The following is a 19,528-nucleotide window of genomic DNA, read 5'->3' as shown; positions in this document are numbered from 1 at the left end:
CCTATTTTTCTTTTTGTGGTACTGGGACTTGAACTCGAGGTCTTGTGTTAGACAAGCATTCTACCACTGAACTACACCCCTGATAATAAATTTTATTTTAAGACTAGATTGCATCAATGTACTTTAGTTTCCCAGTGTGGCTTGGCTGATAGGCCACTTATTTATTATCTTTGCCCCCTCTTATACTAGTAAATTAATTATTGCAAAAGACAGCTACCCCACTGGAGAAACAAGTTTTGTTCATTGGGTTTCTGTTCTCCTAATTATACTTGGCTATGAAGAGCAATAGGCCTTCTTTTTGTTTTCTCATTTTTTTCTTTTTTTTGGGGGGGGGTCCATTCATGGGGCCTGAACTCTGGGCCTGAGCACTGTCCCTCAGCTCTTCAGCTCAAGGCAAGCGCTCTACCACTGAGCCAACTTCCCAGCCCATTTTCTCATTTTTTTTATTAATAAGTTTTTTATTGTGAAAATACCATACAGAGGGGTTACAATTACGTGAGCAAGGAAATGAGTACATTTCTTATCAAGCATTGTTGTTTTGTCGATTGCATTTCTTCTGTTAAATCTGCCTGTTGGGGGCACCAGTGGTTAACATCTGCAATTCTAACTATTCAGGAGCCCAAGATATAAGGATCGAGGTTCAAAGATAGCCCACATAGGAAAGACTGTGCAACTCTTATCTCCAATTAACCATCCAAAAGCCAGAAGGGATTTATAGTTCAAGTAGTAGGGCATCGGCCCTGAGCAAGAAAGCTAAAGAACAGAGTCCAGACCCTGAGTTCAAGCCCCGGCATTGGCATTAAAAAAAAAAATCCTGAATCCTATTCTAATTTTTCCTAGTAGCACTTTGCTCTTCTAGTTTATTTGCAAAATAACTCCCTGTAGAAAACTGTGTCAGAGCTTTATCTGTCATGGGCATGCGCATTTATATTGTTTAAAAGGGTTTACCAGGTTTGAGGACAGGAGCTTGCTTTAAACAAAGGCTCGTGGGCTAAGTAAGGCATGGAGCAGTCTTTCATGGTATCTCTGCGGATGAGACAGAGAAAGATGCAGTTCATAACTAAACGAACAACTCCCTTCAAAGTGCACTGATTATTAGAAGTGAGTGGAATCCCACCTTCTTCCTGTACACTAAGAGCATCTTGGCCACTCATTTTCAACAAATTGGGAGCCATGTTGGAAAATGCATTAATGACATAAATTTGATGACTGTGTTTAAAAGATGGGGTCGCAAATAGATACTCCAGACACTTATGTAGAGCCAAAAGGATAAACTCCAAAACTTATCACAAGATAAAAATCTACTGGAAAGAAGGTAAAGAATTAAATTTATGCTAAAATGAATGAACAACAAACAAACAAAACTAGACACAAAAGACTAGACTGGAGGAAAAAGCAATTGCTGCATATCAGACAAAAAAAATAGTGTTTAAAAACTTTAAGCCCCAGAAGCTCTGCAGTTGGCTAGAGTTGGAGGCTGGGTTTGGTAAGCTAATGTAGTTTACAGTCAAGATTCTAAAAGGTTGAAGAAACAAAGCCAGACAGGTGATATTCCCATTTCATGTGGGCTTAGCTAACATTTCAAGTCTCATGACATAGGAAGGCTATTGAATGGAAGCAAATGCAGGAGGCAAGCGTCTAAGACTGTAAAAGCACAGGAAGTTACAAACAGGAAAATGCCAGCTGGACACCAAGGCTCCTGCCTATAATCCCAGATAGTTGGGAGGCAGAGATTGAGAGCGTGACAGTTCAATGCCAGCCTCAGCCAAGTTGACAAAATCCATCACATCAAATAAATCCAGCATGATGTGGCATGCCTTTAATCCCAGCAACACAGGAGTTGTATATAGGAAAACATAGGTCTCAGGCTAGCCAAGCTGAAAAACTGTAAGGCTCTATCTGAAAAATTACCCAAGCAAAGGGATAGACATGTGCGTCAAGTGGAAGAGTGCCCCCCAAAATAACAAGGCCCTGTGTTCAAATCTCAATACCACGAAAAAAAAAATCAGATGCTTGGGCTGGGATGTAGCTCAGTGGCAAAGCGCTTGCCTAGCAAGTGCAACGTCCTGGGTTCGATCCCCAGTACCAAAAAAGAAAAGACAAAAAAAATACAGTTAAAAAAAAAATCAGAAGCTCACTTTCCAGACGCAAGATCCACCCAAATTTAATCTGATAGCAATTTTAAGCACACCTTTCTTTTACCGGGTCATTTTAAGTGTTTGACTTAGTTTTCATAGAAATACATGTCCTTTTCATACTTAACTTTCCATTATATTTTAGTAAATTATATAAGTGCATGAATTTGTTTATTAATAGCCATTTGAACAAACAGAATTGATCCAATACTATTATGGCTCATCTGGAGGTTGCAGAATTGTGAGAACACATACCATCAGCTATGATTTCAAGTAGACAGTGGGGAAAGTGTGCAGGGTGGAGGTTTCCCAAGTGTAGACTTTGGGGGTCAGGATTTAAACTCAGGGCCTCATGATCACTCAGTGTGTTTAGTTTGTACTCTATTGTTTGAGTAACTCCAGTCTGGCTTTTTGCTATGTATCACTGAAATGAAGCCTCATCGATTTTTCTGCCTGGGTTAGTTTAAAATTTCAGTCCTCTGGATCTCAGCTTCCTGAGTAGCTAGGAACACCAGTGTTGAACTGTTTTGTTTTAAGATGTTTAAGCAATGCAGAAGAAGCAGGAAAGATGGCCTAACAGACACAGACAAAATGACTGATTCAGTTTATTTGGGATGTGATCACAGATCTGCATTTTTCCAAGGCCCTGGTGACTTTGAGATAGGAATAGTTGGATCACATTAACCATAAAGAGCAAGCTGGAGGTTATACTAAAGAGAACAGAAAGAGATGGAGAGTTGAGTCAAGTAACAGCTGCAAGTAACTTTCAGGGGTGCTCTGGAGGAATACTTCACCTTATTCTACACAGATACAGGAAGAAGAACATGAGTAAACACTTGCAAAGCACAGAAAAACCACAGACTAGTCTGAAAGTAAATAAGACGTTCCTCAAAGATGGAATCTGTTTATTCAACCATCTACAGGTATCATATTTTACATGTAGGTTTCATATCTCACATACAGTACTTTATGTACAGCATGGTATTTAGGATCCAGTAAATCTGTGGATTACTATTTTGTGCTGAGACTACAGATGATCCATGCCATGGAATAGGGATTGGGATTTAGGAAACTGAGGCCACTAATTCCCTTTTCAATTTTGATACTCTCCAAGTGTCACCATTCTCAGCAAAAGAGAGATTTCCCAAAGATTTTTTTCTGGTATTAAAGATATATTCTTACTAGGCATTGAAATAAATATGTAATGGTTCTTCTCCTTTGTAACTTCTCCTTTATGTCTAATGAGTCCATTTTGTTTTTTATGGCATAGAAGAACATAAAAAGAGTTTAAATACCCAATTCATCTGCCTGATCTAAAGAAACAACATGGCTGACAGGACATGGGGTATAATACAGTGGTAGAGTGCTCACCTGGCATGTACAGCACCCTGGGTTTAATCCCTAGCACCACAAGCAAACGAACAAGATAGCAACGGTTAGACCAAGCACAATGCAGACAACATGGGCTTTTTGTCTGACCTGGGCTTTCTGTCTAGTCTGCTGAAGGCATTGAGAAAATGCATCAGTTCCGAGCATGTACAGAATCCATCCCCTCTCACAAAAGACTGCAGCTTAGAGGAAGAGGTTTCATCTTGATCCTTTATATCTTCTGTTCCACTGTTACAATCTCTAAATCATAGCATGATTTATGGGAAAATATAGCCTGTGGCCACAGCTTTTCATGAGCATAAAACTAGCTTGCTTTTCCAGTAAGATGTGTTATAAAGGACTGTTGATGAACATGCATGATACTCTGTGTGGCTTTAGAATACTTAGGAGAAAATAAGGAAGTCATGGCTGGGTTGCGACACAGTGGTACAATAAGTGACCTCATTATTACAAATAATTAAAATAGGACTCTACTTTCAGTGGACGCAAACTTTGCCAATCTTTATCAAGTTGCACTCACTGATCTCCTAACTACATAAAACACATTTATTAAAAACAATATGCAAATGCAGTGCACTCAGACAACTGGTCAGAGTACCGAACTCCGTTTCATTCCATCCAATGTTATTTAACTCAGGGAACTAAGGGACACTGAGCTGACCGTTGAGAGCTGCGAAGTTTGTTTTCAAACGTAACACTCCACAGACAAGCATGAACAAACCTGCCATATCTTTTTGCGTTTCTCAATTACAGTATTGCACATTCATATGAGATGCAGATTAAACTTGAGTAAGTAATTCAAGCTCATGAATCTTCCACTAAAAATCAAAGTGAAAAATATAAAATAATACAAACTGGTGTCTAACTTTTTGGATGCCCCTGAGAGAGTTGAAGTTTAATTTTTCTGTTATCTTGGTTTAACATTTTTCTAGACTGATGCTCCAAGTTGGCATTCTCTTGTACTTCTGAACTAATCAAGTTTTTGCTCATATTATCTCATGTGTGTTCTTCAGTAGTGCCTACTAGTCCTGCAAACAGATCCACCTGTCCCTCCCTAATTCTCCTAGTATCCCCCGTTCCCCCATCTGCTGCCCAGAGGAAGATAGCACCAATGAAATTCAAAACATAAGCTGTCTCCCAGACTCCCTTCTTCTGTGCTCTGCTCCTCCGCTGGAAACCTACACAGAACTCTTGTTTTGAATGTTTAAGTGCTCAGACCCTCTGTGTGTGGGGAGGGGGTTCTGTGTGTGTGTGTGTGTGTGTGTGTGTTTTGTGTGTGTGTGTGTGTGTGTGTGTGTGTGTGTGTGTACTTGGGATTGAACTCACATGCTAGGCAAATGCTCCACTATACGTGAACCACACTCTCAGTCCTTTCTCTTTTTATTTAATTTTTCAGACAGAGTGTCCTGTCTTTTCCCAGGCCAGCACCAAACCCTGATCCTCCTTTCTCCATCTCCCAAGCAACTAAGATTACAGAAGTGTGCTGCCATTCTCAGTCTTCCCTTTTCGTTTGCCTCATGAGCTTGTTGTCCTTCAGGACTGCTTCTCTGGCTGGCTAGTTAATAGGCAGGGCTCTGGTTCTGCCTTCGTTCTTCTCCCAACCTACTCTGAGCTTTTTCAAGAAAACCAGCCTGTCTGTCAGGCAAGCTATTGGCACAGCCAGTTTCAATAATAGATGGATAACTGTGTCTTCCAACAGCACATTGGTGAGATGAGTTTTGGGTTCACAACAGAAGAGTAATAGTCCATCTTTGATGAGATCAGTTGCTGTGTTTGCATGTACTGTCTATCATAGGGATGTCCAATGGCCAGTTCATGAATTATTTTCACTTCATATGCTGTAAGAATTTTCTAGCATAATTTGTCTGTCATCTGAAACAACAGCAACAAAAATAATACCTAACTGAAAAATGACATTTACAAAAACTTCCTTAAGCAGGGGACAGCGTTCCCAACCTATTGGTATATGCTATGATAAATGCTTATGAAAATTGAGGGTTGGACTAGCTTTGTGGAGGTCTTATTGACTGTGATTTCATTAGTATAAGTACAGGTAGTATAAACATTTAATACACAAATACCTCTTTAGCATAATTATAAAATGACCTACTCTCAGTTTTGTTTCTGTTTCATTATGATAGAAATTGCTCTTGGGGGAAATCATAGTGATAATAGGCTATCTTGTATGTATATAGATGTATGCATGCGTGTGTGTGTGTGTGTGTGTGTGTGTGTGTGTGTGTACACATGCGTATTTGGGAAATAAACCCAGGATCTCATACTTTCAGAGCTCATCCTCAGCCTAGCAAGCTGTCTTTCTATCCCTGTAGCATACTAAATGAAAACTTAGAATAGGCTGATCAATGCAAGGTTTAGAGACTGGTATAATGGGGAATAAAATTATAATAAATGTAATATCTGAATAGGCTACCATGTCAATATTTTCTGTTAGTATTATTCCTGGTGAACAAAGTTAATAACAAGATCTTATATTGTCTTTGTAGGCATGCCAGGATCCTTTCCAACATAATTTTTCTGCCCCGATTTGCCTATATGCTCAAATAGTAGAGTGGAGAGGTCTCAGCCAGGAGCACACTCACACAATTCAAGACAGAGGCCAGGCCAGGGAAAACAGACAGGGCTCTCACAGGTGGGGCAGATCTGCAGAGTGCTCAGGGTTGGATTCCCCAAACCTGTGCTATTCGTAGGGTGACACTGGTAAAAGACAGTGTCTCCCTGGCTACAATTATGGCATCTGTTAGAATTTGTACAGTTAATTTCACACTAGATTTTCACATTTAACAATTGGGTAAGTATTTTTAAAACATTTTACCAAGGACTAGAAACAATCCCTAGATTTTCTGACAGGGTCATGGATTATTTAAAAAAAAAATTGTCTTCCAAACATTAACTGTGTTGCTAACACAGATTAAGAGCAGAAGGCAGGAAAGCTTGTCTTTCATGGATAACACAAGTGGCTGCTAAAGTCTGAATGTCATCTAAGTCATAGATCCCCTCCATGGATGCTCATGTTTTCGGGGAATAGTAAAAATAAGAGATGCAGTGAGGGCCAGGCATAGGATGAACCCCTGTAATCCCAGGACTCAGAAAGAAGGTAGAAGGACCTCGAGTCTGACTTCAACCTAAACTAGATAGGGAGACATTGCCTCAAAATTATAAACACTATTTTGTTTGCTTTAAACAGAAAGGATATTTTAAAATAATGAAACTTGTATGTCTTCTCATTTTCAATACTTCACATTCACATCTCTTACCGTTGAGGTTTGAAATACTGAGTTGGAGAATTAATACTGATTTGGTCCCAACAGATCAAGTCATTTTGGAGCCAGCCCAGTCTTCAGTTAACACTGCTTTCTTAAGTGGAGCTGACAGAGCAGATCAGTCAGTGTTGTGCAATACCTTACTACGTGAAGCCTGGAGTTTGTTCTCCTGATAACACGCTAAGCAGTTCAGACCCTCACTAAACAGTGTAGTGTGCTCTAACGTAGCTCAAGTACGCCAGAACATAGGGGATAATAGAGTCTCTAATGAGTCTTTTTTTGTGGGGAGGGGTGATATTAGACTTTGAAGTCATTGCTGCCACATGCTTCCAGCTCCGTTTTTTTTCCCCTTATGGTCTTGCTTCCTTCCCAGGATCACTGCCTGTCTACGGTAACATTCTCATCAATACTAGGATTGCAGGTGCTCACCACCAAGTGCAGTTTTCCTGAGCAGACACACGGTCTTGTGGACTGTTCTACCTGGGCTGGCTGGCCTGGAATCACGGTGTTTGGATCTCATCCTCTCATATGGCTTGGGATGAGAAATGGGTGCAACAGCACCCAGCTATGTGTTGAGAGTGGGATCTTCTGGCTTTTCTGCCAAGCTGGCCTCAAACCTTGATATTCCTGTTTCAGCCTCCAAAGTAGCTAGGATAATACACTCTACTTCCCAACCTTTCCCCCCTTATTTTATTTGTGTACCTCCAAGGTCTGCAGGGGGTAGAAAGGCATTATAACAATTCAACTAATGAAGAAATGGTGTTGGATTTGATGACGATAGTGGAGGTGATTTTCACAATTAGTAAAGGCTATATACCCTGTCAAATAAGAATGAAGCTAACAACACAAATAACATTTAAAAGGCATGAAAGGACATAGGGAGCTTTGAGTGGTACACTTTAGCTAGCAATGGAGAGTTTGAGACAAAAAGGTGAAGGAGAATTTAATGCCAGCCTGGGTTACATAAACTCCATTTCAAACACTAAAATAAATAATTAAATGAGTGAATGAATGAATGGACAGATGGGTAAATCAGAGGGAATAAGATTTTTTGGGACAAGAATCCAAGATGAGTGCATTACACAAATTTCAGTGATCCATATCCCATCTGTTTGGGGATTAATGAAAAGAATAAGAGCAATCTATAAGTTCTGGCTCTAACACTCAAGGGCTGTGGGACATGAGTGACCTTCTTCACTGTGGGAAATGACCTCTCTTCTGTGACCACAGTTGTACATCTGAGAAGGTGAAATGACTCCCAGCTGTCTGGTTGGCTCCCCAAATTTTTGTGCATATTAACAACAAACAAGAAGAAATGAAAGGCCTTTGAATACTTTAAACAGTACACATCTCTTAATTACTTGTTCAAATTATCCTCTAATATTCTAGAAGATGTTTATTAGTTCAGATAATAAGGAAACTAATGATATTGGAGGAAATTATAATGGGGGAAAAACTAGTTCCAAAAACATATTTGACTCAAGAGTAAAAGAAAAGTAGATGCTAATCTTATGAACTAGTTTATGAAGATGCCATTTTGAAAGCTGCAAATAAACTCCCTAAAATAGGTACAACTTGTTAGAGAGCAGGATATCATTGTGTGGTAGGATTTTCAACCAGTTGAGAAAATGCCCAGGGGGAGCAGGATGAGCAAAATGAAAGAAAGAATTTCTGACTATAATAAATGTGGATAAGTGATCCTTGGAAATTTACCTATCTTCTAGATATAAAACCTTATATGTAAAACTTTGTAAAACATGTAAAACCTTACCTGTAAAACAGGTAGATGAATTAATACAATAACACCTGCCTTACCAAAATAGTTTAACTAATATAAAGTATATGAAGTGTCTGGGGCAGAGTCTGGTGCATGGCAAGTATTCAAAGAACATGAGTTGTTAACTCACTTTTAGTCCCAAATAACTAGTTAATCATATTTTCTCTCTTGCATTCTGTCATGGACATTGTCTATCTCTTCATTTTCTTGAATTTATAAGAGCAGCTAGAAGAATGCATAACCTATTTCTGTAAACCCTACCTTTCCTCTTTTGTCTATCAGAATATAATGAAATTACTCACCCTTTGTCTTATGTTGAAATGATTCTATTGAGCCTAAAATAATATCTTAGATAATTTAGTATTCAAATACTTAGCTGGTGACCACAAAACCAATGCTACATTAAAGGAATACTCTAAAGGGAGGACTCAGAGCTTTTTTCATGTACTTATTCATTTCTTCAAGATAATAATAAAGCAAAGTATTCAATCAGGAATAGTAATTCTCATTTTCCTGGATGGAAAAGGATTAATGCCTTTTGCAGGTTGTCTGAAAGTCATTACTATACTCTGTGTGTGTATGTGTGTGTGTGTGTGTGAGAGAGAGAGAGAGAGACAGAGAGAGAGAGAGAGAGAGAGAGAGAGAGAGAGAGAGAGAGAGAGAGAGAGAGAGAGAGAGAGAGAGAATTACTCAACATCTCTTCCCTCAGAACATCTATTGCTAGCCTCACATTTTAAAGACTTTTGTCGTGTTCATCCCATTTATATTTACTGGGAATTGTCAAAATACATAGATGTCTTTTGGGGTCCTGTGTTTCTTTACTGGCTCCTTGACAAGTTTTGCATGTGTCACCAATGTACTATTTTAGGAGTTGGGAAGTAGGTCAGTCTTGGGCTGAAAGTGGAGAAGCAAGTCTTTTACTTCTTTATGCCTTCTACCCCACATTATATTCCTATTCTTAGTTACACAACAGACACTTCCATTCCAATCTCAGAAATAATATTCTGTCAACATTATGTTAGAAAATAATTAAGTCAAAGCAAGTTTTAAACAGCACACGAAGCCTTTGCAATGTCTTATGGCTACTCCTGGCAGGAAATTCTTGAGGTAATTATTTTGGCATTGTCTTTATCGCGCCATAGTTCCATATGAGGCATAGTTAAGAAATTTTATGCAGAACTTTTCTATTTAGGAATTTCTCATGGTAGAGGTTCCAATAGAGCCAATCAAAGTTCTTTGCAGCTTCTAATGTGATTCATTCCTGGAATCTCTCATTCTCCATCCCTTTAGTTCATGCAGTCACATTGAATATTCAAAGTACATAATACTGTTTAAAGTCTTTCAAATACTCTCTTCACAGTCACAATACAAATGCAGAATGTGTTAGTAAGTCCTACCATGAGAATCCTTGAAGAAAACTGAAAACAAAAACCATTATCTTTGTTGAATCCAACTTTCTTACATTTCAACATACATAGGTTCAATTAACTGACCATCACAGCAAAAGCCACAACACACACACATACACACACACACAGCAGCATGGAGCTAACCACACAACTCAACAGACAATGCAGACAAACTTGAGTATAAACCAAGATTTTTCTACCTCTTTTCATAACAGGTTAGTGCTGGCCCTCAGTGTTGGTGTACAGTTTTTATGGCATGGGAAAATAGGGATGTTTCTGCCCTATAAAAATAAATGTGTTGAAAGCTTTAGTTTGAACTTCCACAATGTCAGAAAGTTCCAAAGGCACTGGCACAATACAAAACTCAAGAAATAAATGAAACAAAAATAATCCCACAAACAAATATATATCACCGAAACACATGGCAAGATGCTAAGAAAATACTGGCAGAACAACTGTTTTCCTGGGTGAATTAGGCAACAATTTCCAATATCTTTATGAAAAATAACAAATAACAAGCATGCTAGTGCATGCCTTTGGTGCAGCATTAGCTTGCCACCAACTACCATTCAGAATATCTTTGGCATTCATCTGCTGTTAGATCATTTTCTCCCTAAAGAGGCAGAAAGCCCCAAATCTCATTATTCTTTATATTTTAAGCCTAAGGAAGAATTCAGGGTACAAACAGAAATGCATGCATTATTGTCAATAAGGAAAAGGATACATGGAATACAAATATAAAGAATGTCAGATTCATTCATTCTATTTATACACTTCTTTCCAAACCTCGGTTCAATGCATGTTGTTGTTCACATACAACAACTTTATCTACTCTGCAAAGGCTGGGGAAGAAACATAAGTAGGAAGCATGAAGTTCTGGATTTGAATAGAGGCAATATTTTTAGATTAAAGACCAGATGGTCCATGGAATAGAATAGAGATATGGGGTAACTTTACTGGACTTAATGCTTTGTAATGTCTCAAAAAAATAAAACTTACCACATTCTGTGCAAATTTCTCAAAAGATGTTCTGCGATCCATTGAGTTTCCAGACTTATATGTGTAGGATGGGGTAGAATGAAAGGAATTAAGGGAAAATAGGGGAGGGAGAAGCAAAAAAATAGAGCAGAAAAGACAGGATGATAAAATGAAGCAATGCCAAATCCATGTTTAAATCACAGAGCCTGGGTGGGTAAGAGAACCTCCAAGGAAAGCCGTATTCATTGCTGCTTTTTTTTTCTTCCTAAACATTGAGAGCCTTTTTTTTTGTGAAAACAAAACTGGCATGGTTTCAAGCAAAATAAGAAGAAATGGAGTAGCTATGTGAAGCTTTCATGTGGACATCCAGAATGCATGACAATTAAAACTCTAGAAGCACAGCTTCAGAGTGCCCTTAGTTTTCTATCAGGGCAAAATTTCTCTTGATAAAATCATTGCTTGTAGGCAATTTTTATTGATAAAGTCATTGTGTAGGGCTGAGCAATAGAACAGGTATTTCAGAACAAATGGAAATTCTGTCCAATACTGTCCAGAACTAAAGACCTTGGTTGTAGTGATGGAGCATTTGTAAGTTGGCCAGAATTGTATGGCATTTCAATTAATTCAAGTTTAAATTTAAGAAGTCCCATGTGGCTGGTGGCTGTTATAGTAGACAGTGAAATCATGGATACCCGAGTATCTCTTTCTAGCTGCAAAGAGACTGGGCTTAAAAAGAAAATCTCATTAGCCTCAATGCATGCATTATGTAAAGCTAAAGTTTGGTCTTAGGCTTTCAGAAAGTTGTGAGTTATTTTAACATTGGAAAATAATGAATGATATTCATCATATATGGACAATGAGGTTTTGATTATAAATATTACCTAAATAACAAAGTCTACTACCACTCTCTCAAAATGTGCTTGGGTACTAGCTGGGGTGTATATAATTCATCCAAAGAATACAAAGTAATATAGGATAAAAGACAAATAAAAGTATCTAGATGTAAATGATTCTATATTTTTCACAGCTTTCATTAAAAATGTGTCTCTTTTTAGTTATGAACATATATTATTACAGCTTTGTAAATAAGACTTCTCAAGTGTTTAACAGTGTTTGTATTGTAATTTTTTATTGCCTTAAGCTTTCCTTAAATGGAAGGTTCACATGAAACATGAAAACAGTTTCTAGCAAGCTTTGTAAAGCATGAACATCTGCAGAAACAAACAAATAATAATACAGAAGCAATCAAAAAGCAAAAAGCAAAAAAAAAATGTCCCTTACAAAATGGAAGATTTGGGAGAGGGTCTTGAAATATATCCACTTACCATTTGTTCAATACCCTGAACCAAGAAGAGGTAATTATTCCAAGTGAGTCTAACTAAGAACCAGTCAAAGAAGGTCACAAAGAACCAATACCTTTTTCTTTGCCTGTAGGAGCTCCTGATAGGCACTGGATCTTATAAAACGTGGATAGGAGTCACTTTTCATCAGTTTGTAAATGTGCTCCTAGAAAGAAATAAGGTTTGAAGGGTACCTTTATTATTTCTCAGAAAAAAATATGTTAGAGAACATATCTAGTAGCAATGAAAATAGGATAATAATACTAATGAGACTATTTTATGTTTACAGGCTATTTACTTCTTCCAGTGCATTATTTCACTGATGGATCAATGTTTAAATTGACTTGAGAGCTACCGAGGAGGAAAATCTCATCCAGTCATATTTTTTAAATGAAATTTGATTAATGGGCTGGCATAAAATAATTTCAAATCAATTTCAAACTGATTTATATAGAACACTTGAGAGTAGGAATAAATCTGCTAGCTTTAATGTCATTCTAAAAGTGGGTGACATGGCGTCCAGACAGAACACCACCCATCCTGGACACTCTTGGACTCCATGTTGGCCTAGAGACTGTAGGCAACTCATGTGATTCATCTCCTCAGGATAAATGAAGACATGGAATTTACAATCCACACAATACTTTGGGTCAGAGAGCAAGTCTGAAAATAAATTTTGTGATACTTAAGTGCTAAATCTCCAAATGGAGAGACTTTTTTTCCCTTATAAGGTGACAGTTGGTAGATATTTAAATACTCAGCCTTTACGTGTCTGCCATGTTTTATCCTCCAACTCTGCTGATGCTCGCTCTCTCTCTCTCTCTCTCTCTCTCTGTCTCTGTCTCTGTCTCTCTCTCTCTCTCTCTCTCTCTCTCTCTCTCTCTCTCTCTCTCTCTCCATATATATCTCTCTCCATCTGTCTGTCTGTCTGTCTGTCTGTCTGTCTGTCTGTCTCTATATCTACCTATCTCTGTATTTCACTCCTAGGGCTTGAACTCAGGGTCTGGGAATTGTTCAAGACTTGTGTTCTACCATTTGCCACAGCTCCACTTCTGGCTTTTTGGAGTTAATTGGAGTTGAGTCCCACAAACTCTCCTATCCAGGCTGGCTTCCAACCACAATCTTCAGATCTCAGTCTCCTAAGTAGCTAGGATTATTCACATGAGCCTACTGGGGCCAGCTGGCTATTTCTTTTTCTTCTTTTTTTCTCCAATTGTACTTTTTAAAATTGTCATTAAATAGTTGTAAAAAGGAGTTGCCATTTAACAAAGCAGTTCATGAATGCAATGCATCTTGATCAATATCACCTCTTTTGACATTGTCACCATATTCTGAAGCACTTCTTTTCTTAATTTTGTTGTATATAAGATGAATTCTTGACTTTTTATTTTTTGATCAAACCCAGTGAATAGGTAAGTGCTCTATCATGAAGTTACAGCTTAGTCAGTATTCAGTTTTAATTATGAATGTTGCTAGACAAAGAATTCAAACAAGTAAACAATGTGTTATCAAGACAGTCTTGATTCAGTCCTAGTGATTCCCTTGGTTGTCCTGGTCTAGTGACATACCAGTTGAATTTAGAGATTTGAACTATTTTACGGTAGATTGAGGGCCCCAGTCTCTTCTTGTTTGAAGAAAATACATAGTTTAAGAAATGATTCTGTTCATCCTAAATGCTCCTGTTGTGATCAAAAGTTAATTGAATCCACTTAATGATATTGAAAATTAAGTCCCAAGATCTAGGATTGAGCTGTAAAAATAGGATAAATTGTAAAAATAGGATGAATGCTGAGTGGTAAAAATAGGATGAATGTAGATTTATAGACATATTCTAGTTGTTACAAATGAGGAAAACATGCAGCCTCTGTTTCTTTGGGCCTGGTTTATTTTGCTTAACATAATTTTTTCTAAGTCTTTCCATTTCCTTATGAATGGGGCAATGCCATTCTTTCTGATGGAAGCACAGAATTCTATGTGTGTAAATAAAGCTTTAATGAGCATGGTTGTGCTGGTGGCACTAGTATGGCCTTATTTGTGGTCATTTGGGTAAATGCCCAGGAGTGAGATTGCTGGACCATAAGGGAGCTCTATGTTTAGTTTTTTGAGGAACCTCCATACTGCTGTCCAGAGTGGTTGAACAAATTTACACTCCCACCAACAGTGTAGACGTGTTCCCTTTGGTCATATCCCCACCAGCATCTATTGTTATTAATCTTCTTTATAATGGCCATTCCAACTGGGGTGAGGTGGAATCTCAATGTGGTTTTGATTTGCCTTTCTTTTATAGCTACAGATGCTGAACATGTCTTCATGTGTCTATTGGCCATTCCTATTTCTTCTTCATAGAAGTCTCTCTTTATGTCTTTAACCCAAATATTAATTGGGTTGTTGTTTCTTTGAGGATTTGTTTTTGGGACTTTAATTTTCCAATGGATAGGAAAACACAAATAATTACACTTGGACATGATTAAACAGCACTCTAAATTTTCTTACACTGACAACAAAGGATGATATTCTTAGTAGAGGATCACAATTACTCTATAGCTCTATGCATATGACCATATGAAATGATGTTTATCAAAATGAATTCCAAGAAATAAAAACAAGAGGTAATTTTATTGTACTGTTCACAGTTCTTTCTCTTTTCTTTCTTTTTGATCCTTTGGTTTATTCCTAGCTGTCCATGTGGTTTTTTATTTCTGTTGTCCCTGTTTGTTTGTTTGTTTTTAATTTCTGTACCCTTTATCTTGTGTATAAGTTTATCTGACTTGGGGAGGGGAAGGGGAATCACAACAATGGAACAAAGGGTGACCCAGTTCAACAGTGATACTCATTAGATGCTATGTTGGAAACCAACCTTACACTTTGGAGGGAGAGGTTCAGGAGTGGGGAAAAAATTGGAAAAATTGAGAGAGGGGCAACACCATTCAAAAAGAAATGTACTCATTGCTGTACTATGTAACTGTAAACCCTCTGTACATCACACTTACAACAAAATTTAAATAATAAAAAATAGAGATAAAAGAATAGGATAAATGTGAGAATACACTGGAATGTACCTTAAAAGTGGAAAAATATTTGGTGTTGGAGTTGAGCATGTCAGGAATTGTATCTTATCTTTCTCAAGATCTACCAACACAAGAAATATAGATTAAGATGTATCCATTCATTTCTCTGATTTATTAAATGACGTGTTTTTGTGTGCCAGTACTGGACTAGGGCCAGCATACCATCCCTTAGCATTTTTGCTCAAGGCTGGTGCTCTACCACCATGCCACACCTCCAGCTTGAGTTTTTTACTGGTTTACTAGAGATAAAAGGCTCACGGAATTTCCTCTTAAGACTTTTTTCAAAGCAGGATCCTCAGTTCTCAAATTCTCCTGCTTAGCGAGGGTTACAGGTGTGAGGCACCGGCACCCAGCAAAATAGTATTTTTATGAAGATTAAAAAGAAAGAATAATAAATGTGAAGCAGAGTTTGGGTGTGTACAGTGATTAAATAGACTTATGTACATGACAGAGATTCTTCCAAGGGTTGGCTTATATTAGCTTGTTTAATTTTCACAACACAAAATGGCTGGTGCTATCCCTGTTTTAGATGGATAACAATCTGATGTGCAGAAAAGTGTAAGATTAGTACTCAACTACAGATCCTCTTTTTTTTTTTTTTGTCATTGTGGGGCTTGAACTTTGGGCCAGGAGCTGTCTTTCAGCTCTTCAGCTCAAGGCCAGCACTCTCCCACTTGAGCCACAGCACCACTTCCAGTTTTCTGGTGGTTTATTGGAACCATGGATCCACTTTGGAACCACTTTGAACCGCAGATGCTCAGATCTCAGCTTCCTTAATAGCTAGGATTACAGGTGTAAGCCGCCTATGCCTGGCTCAGATCCTTCATTCTTAATCATTTCATTGCACTTGGCTCAAAGACAGAATGACAATGATTTCTACTAGTGTATTCTTGAAGATAGAGTAAATATTTACATATGTATGTATATATATATATATATATATGAAGCTGAATTAAATATCTGAGTTTAATTGGAAAACAAAACCAAAACAACTCTAAATTTCAGTGATAGTATTTTCTATAAAAATGTGCATTCTCATTTCACTGGAGATATTATTAAGCAAGAATATTTTTTCTATGACACAAATAACAAGAAAATGTTCAGTTTAAGAATTCAAGAAGGATATTCTAAATGTTTTCTGAATTGCAGACCCCAAGACTGTGTTAAAATTTGATCTCTAATTCAAAGAAAGGTACTGCAGTGGATACTTGAGCAACATGCCCAAGTTTTCATTGAACACTGCTATGTATCTCTGTAAAATGTAATCACTTCTACATAGGAGACCATGGCTGAGCTATAGGAAGTGAATGTCTGCTTAGTTGGTAAAGTCTTTGTTAACTTTTCAACACAGTGGTCCATTTGTTTAAACAAAGCCAAAGAAGAAATGTATTTTCTACCAATAGTAGAAGTAAGGAAGGACATTTGTGTACCTTATTCTTGGCAATGAGTTTTGTATTTTAGTCCTGCTGTTATTTAAAGCCAAGTACTTTTTCAGGTTAATCCTCTAAAAGAAGTTCAATAAACCATGAAGTATGCATATTCTGATTTAAAAGTTAGTCTCAGCTGGATGACGGTAGCTTATGCCTGTAATCCTAGATACTCAGGAAACTGAGATCTGAGGATTCTTGTTTTGAAACTCCTTGGGCAAGAAAGTTCACATGACTGTTATCTCAATTAACTATCAAAAAAGCCAGAAGTGGAGCTGTGGATCAAATGATAGAGTGCTAGCCTTGAGCATAAAAGCTAAGGAACAGTACTCAGGCCCTGAGTACAAGCCCTAGGACAGTCACAAAATAAAATAAAAAAATCAATCTAACCATATCATTAGGAAATAATATTTCCTCATTGAAAGTTTATTTTTCATCTTGAGTGACAATATTTTTCTAGTGACACAGAAATTCTAATTGTTGTGAAGAGGATAATTAAGGTTTAGTTTGAGAAAAGAACATTGAAAATCCATTTCTACTTTTGTTTTTTTTTTTCTGAAAAAAAGAAACTGACTTGAAATTCTATGCTTGAAGCCATTTATTTCATTTATTCAGTAGAGACAAAGCTTATTTGAGTCAGACAGAACTTAAAGCTGATTTAATCCTGATAATTTCATACCAATGAATGCTAGAATGGTAGAATCTCCAAGACTGAAGATACACATTGGTGTATATTGGAGGTGAGGATTTCAATAGTGTGTGTTCATGTAATTGCATGCCAAGAAGAGACAAAAATAAAGCATAACGATTTACATGTTTCCAATAGACATTTTCCTGAAATTCATATGCAAAGAATTTCAATTTATAAAAGATTCCCAGTGACAGCAAGGGATAAACTATAGGGGAAGAACACACAAAAGAAAAAAAATATCACATAGTATATATAAAACAACAACAACAATAAAGAAAACCTCTTGTGTCCATGTTTTGGAGTTCATTTCAGTTAGCATCATCTTATATGGTCATGTGTACATAGCTATTGAGCTATTCTGCTCATCTGCTAAGATTATTCTAGACATATACTAATTGTTGCAAATAATGGAACCCATGGGATCTATGTTTCCTTGGGTTTGGCTGACATCACTTAATATGACTTTTTCTATACTGGATTTTGATATTCTGGTATTGTGTATACATTTATCTGAACTAGGGAAGGGAATGGGAACAACAAAATGGTGAGACAAAAAAAAAGGAGGAACCAATGTGACAGCGATACTCACAAGAAAATATGTTGGAAATTATTTGTACAACTTGTGGAGGGGATTAGGAAAGAGGGAAAGTAGGAGAAAAAATGAGAGAGGAGATAACAAGTTTGACAAAAATGTACTTACTACCTAACTTATGTAACTGTAACCCTCTGTATAGCACCTTGACAATAAAAAAAAAAGAAAATGAAAAGAAAAAAAAATAGATTCCGAGGCTTTATGAGGTTGTTACCTCTAAAGGACATTTTCTCTTCTTTTTCATATTTTTGGTACTTTTTATTGTAAAAATGCTGTACAAAGGGGTTACAATTACATGAGGAAGGTCATGAGTACATTTCCTTTCTTATTTTCTAGTTTAATGAAAGTTATTTTGCACAGTTCCCCAAACTGTTTCATTATCACTGAAATTCATATGCAAAAAAATTCAATTTATAAAAGATTCCCAGTGACAGCAAGGGATAAACTATAGGGGAAGATAATGAAACTAAAGGTCAAAGGTCACAGCCATCCACAGCTCAGGAGCACACTTTGAGGTAAGGCCCACCCATGCACTTACCTGAGCATCTTCAAATGTGTACCGTCCAGGTTCCTTCACATTCTGTGTTGTCTTGTCATAACTCTTAGAATCCAAGTTAATGGCACTGGGGGCTCCAGGAGCCAGAAATTCCTGCCATATTTCCTGAACTCGAGAGGGCACTTCTCGAATAGGCCTTTTCTTGAGATCCTCCACCGCTAGCCAGAATCTACATACAATCCACAGGTTTATAATGTGAAAATTTCTGTAATACATTCCAATATACAACAGCTTACTCAGCTTCCCTGAAAGCTATATTAGCTTCTTTTTCCCATTAGTTGTATTCAAAAGAAAAATCTTTCAGAATATTGTAAAACACCTATTTTGAAAGCAGAGCCCTGAACCTAGAGAATCATAATTTTAACTAAAATAAAGAACACTACTAGAAAGGAAGAGGAGCTTGGGGCATGTGAGCACTTGTGATCCCATCCCTTTAAAGGCTGATGCAGCAGGATTTTGAATTCAAGGCCAGTCCAGGCTACCTAGTGAGACTTTGTTGTTGGTGGTGGTGGTTGTGCAGCTTAAACTCTGGGCTTGGGCACTGTCCCTGTGCTTTTCAGCTGAAGGCCAGCTCTCTACTGCTTTAGCCACAGCGCCACTTCTGGTTTTCTAATAGTTCATTGGAGATAAGCGTCTCATGGACTTTCCTGCCCGGGTTGGCTTTGAACCATGATCCTCAGATCTCAGCCTCCTGAGTAGCTAGGATTACAGGCGTGGGCCACCAGCACACAGCCCTAGTGAGAATCTTATCTCAAAAAACACAACTAGCCACCACAACACAACCAAGCAACAGGAAAAGATGATAGGTTGGTATAGAACTAATGGCAAGGACATAGAGATTCTAATGGAAAAGATAAAGTAATGCCTTCTTTGTTATTCTTTGGT

At 37.6% G+C, this 19,528-nt stretch overlaps 1 protein-coding gene across 4 annotated transcripts in view; it reads right to left on the bottom strand.

Annotated features, from left to right (window-relative positions):
- Positions 1-19,528, bottom strand: part of Rgs7 (regulator of G protein signaling 7) — a 439,988-nt gene that overhangs the window by 6,845 nt on the left and 413,615 nt on the right. Inside the window, exons 15-18 of one of the 4 annotated variants that reach the window (XM_070034267.1) lie at positions 18,626-18,812; positions 12,386-12,475; positions 10,192-10,272; positions 9,979-10,000 (exon numbers count right to left, since the gene is read on the bottom strand). In XM_070034267.1, the coding sequence (XP_069890368.1) occupies positions 10,198-10,272; positions 12,386-12,475; positions 18,626-18,812 (352 nt within the window). In that variant the 3' untranslated portion in view covers positions 9,979-10,000; positions 10,192-10,197. Of the gene's footprint in view, positions 1-948; positions 1,027-9,978; positions 10,001-10,191; positions 10,273-12,385; positions 12,476-18,625; positions 18,813-19,528 lie in introns of those variants that run through there. The other 3 variants (XM_070034266.1, XM_070034268.1, XM_070034269.1) reach the window with 3 other exon arrangements.

The sequence above is a fragment of the Dipodomys merriami genome, unplaced genomic scaffold (genome assembly GCF_024711535.1).
Source record: "Dipodomys merriami isolate MVZ:Mamm:240054 unplaced genomic scaffold, mDipMer1.0.p SCAF_24, whole genome shotgun sequence".
In the NCBI taxonomy this organism is placed as follows: domain Eukaryota; kingdom Metazoa; phylum Chordata; class Mammalia; order Rodentia; family Heteromyidae; genus Dipodomys; species Dipodomys merriami.
Note: the sequence above shows the minus strand (reverse complement) of the source record. Positions and strands in the feature narration are given on the sequence as shown.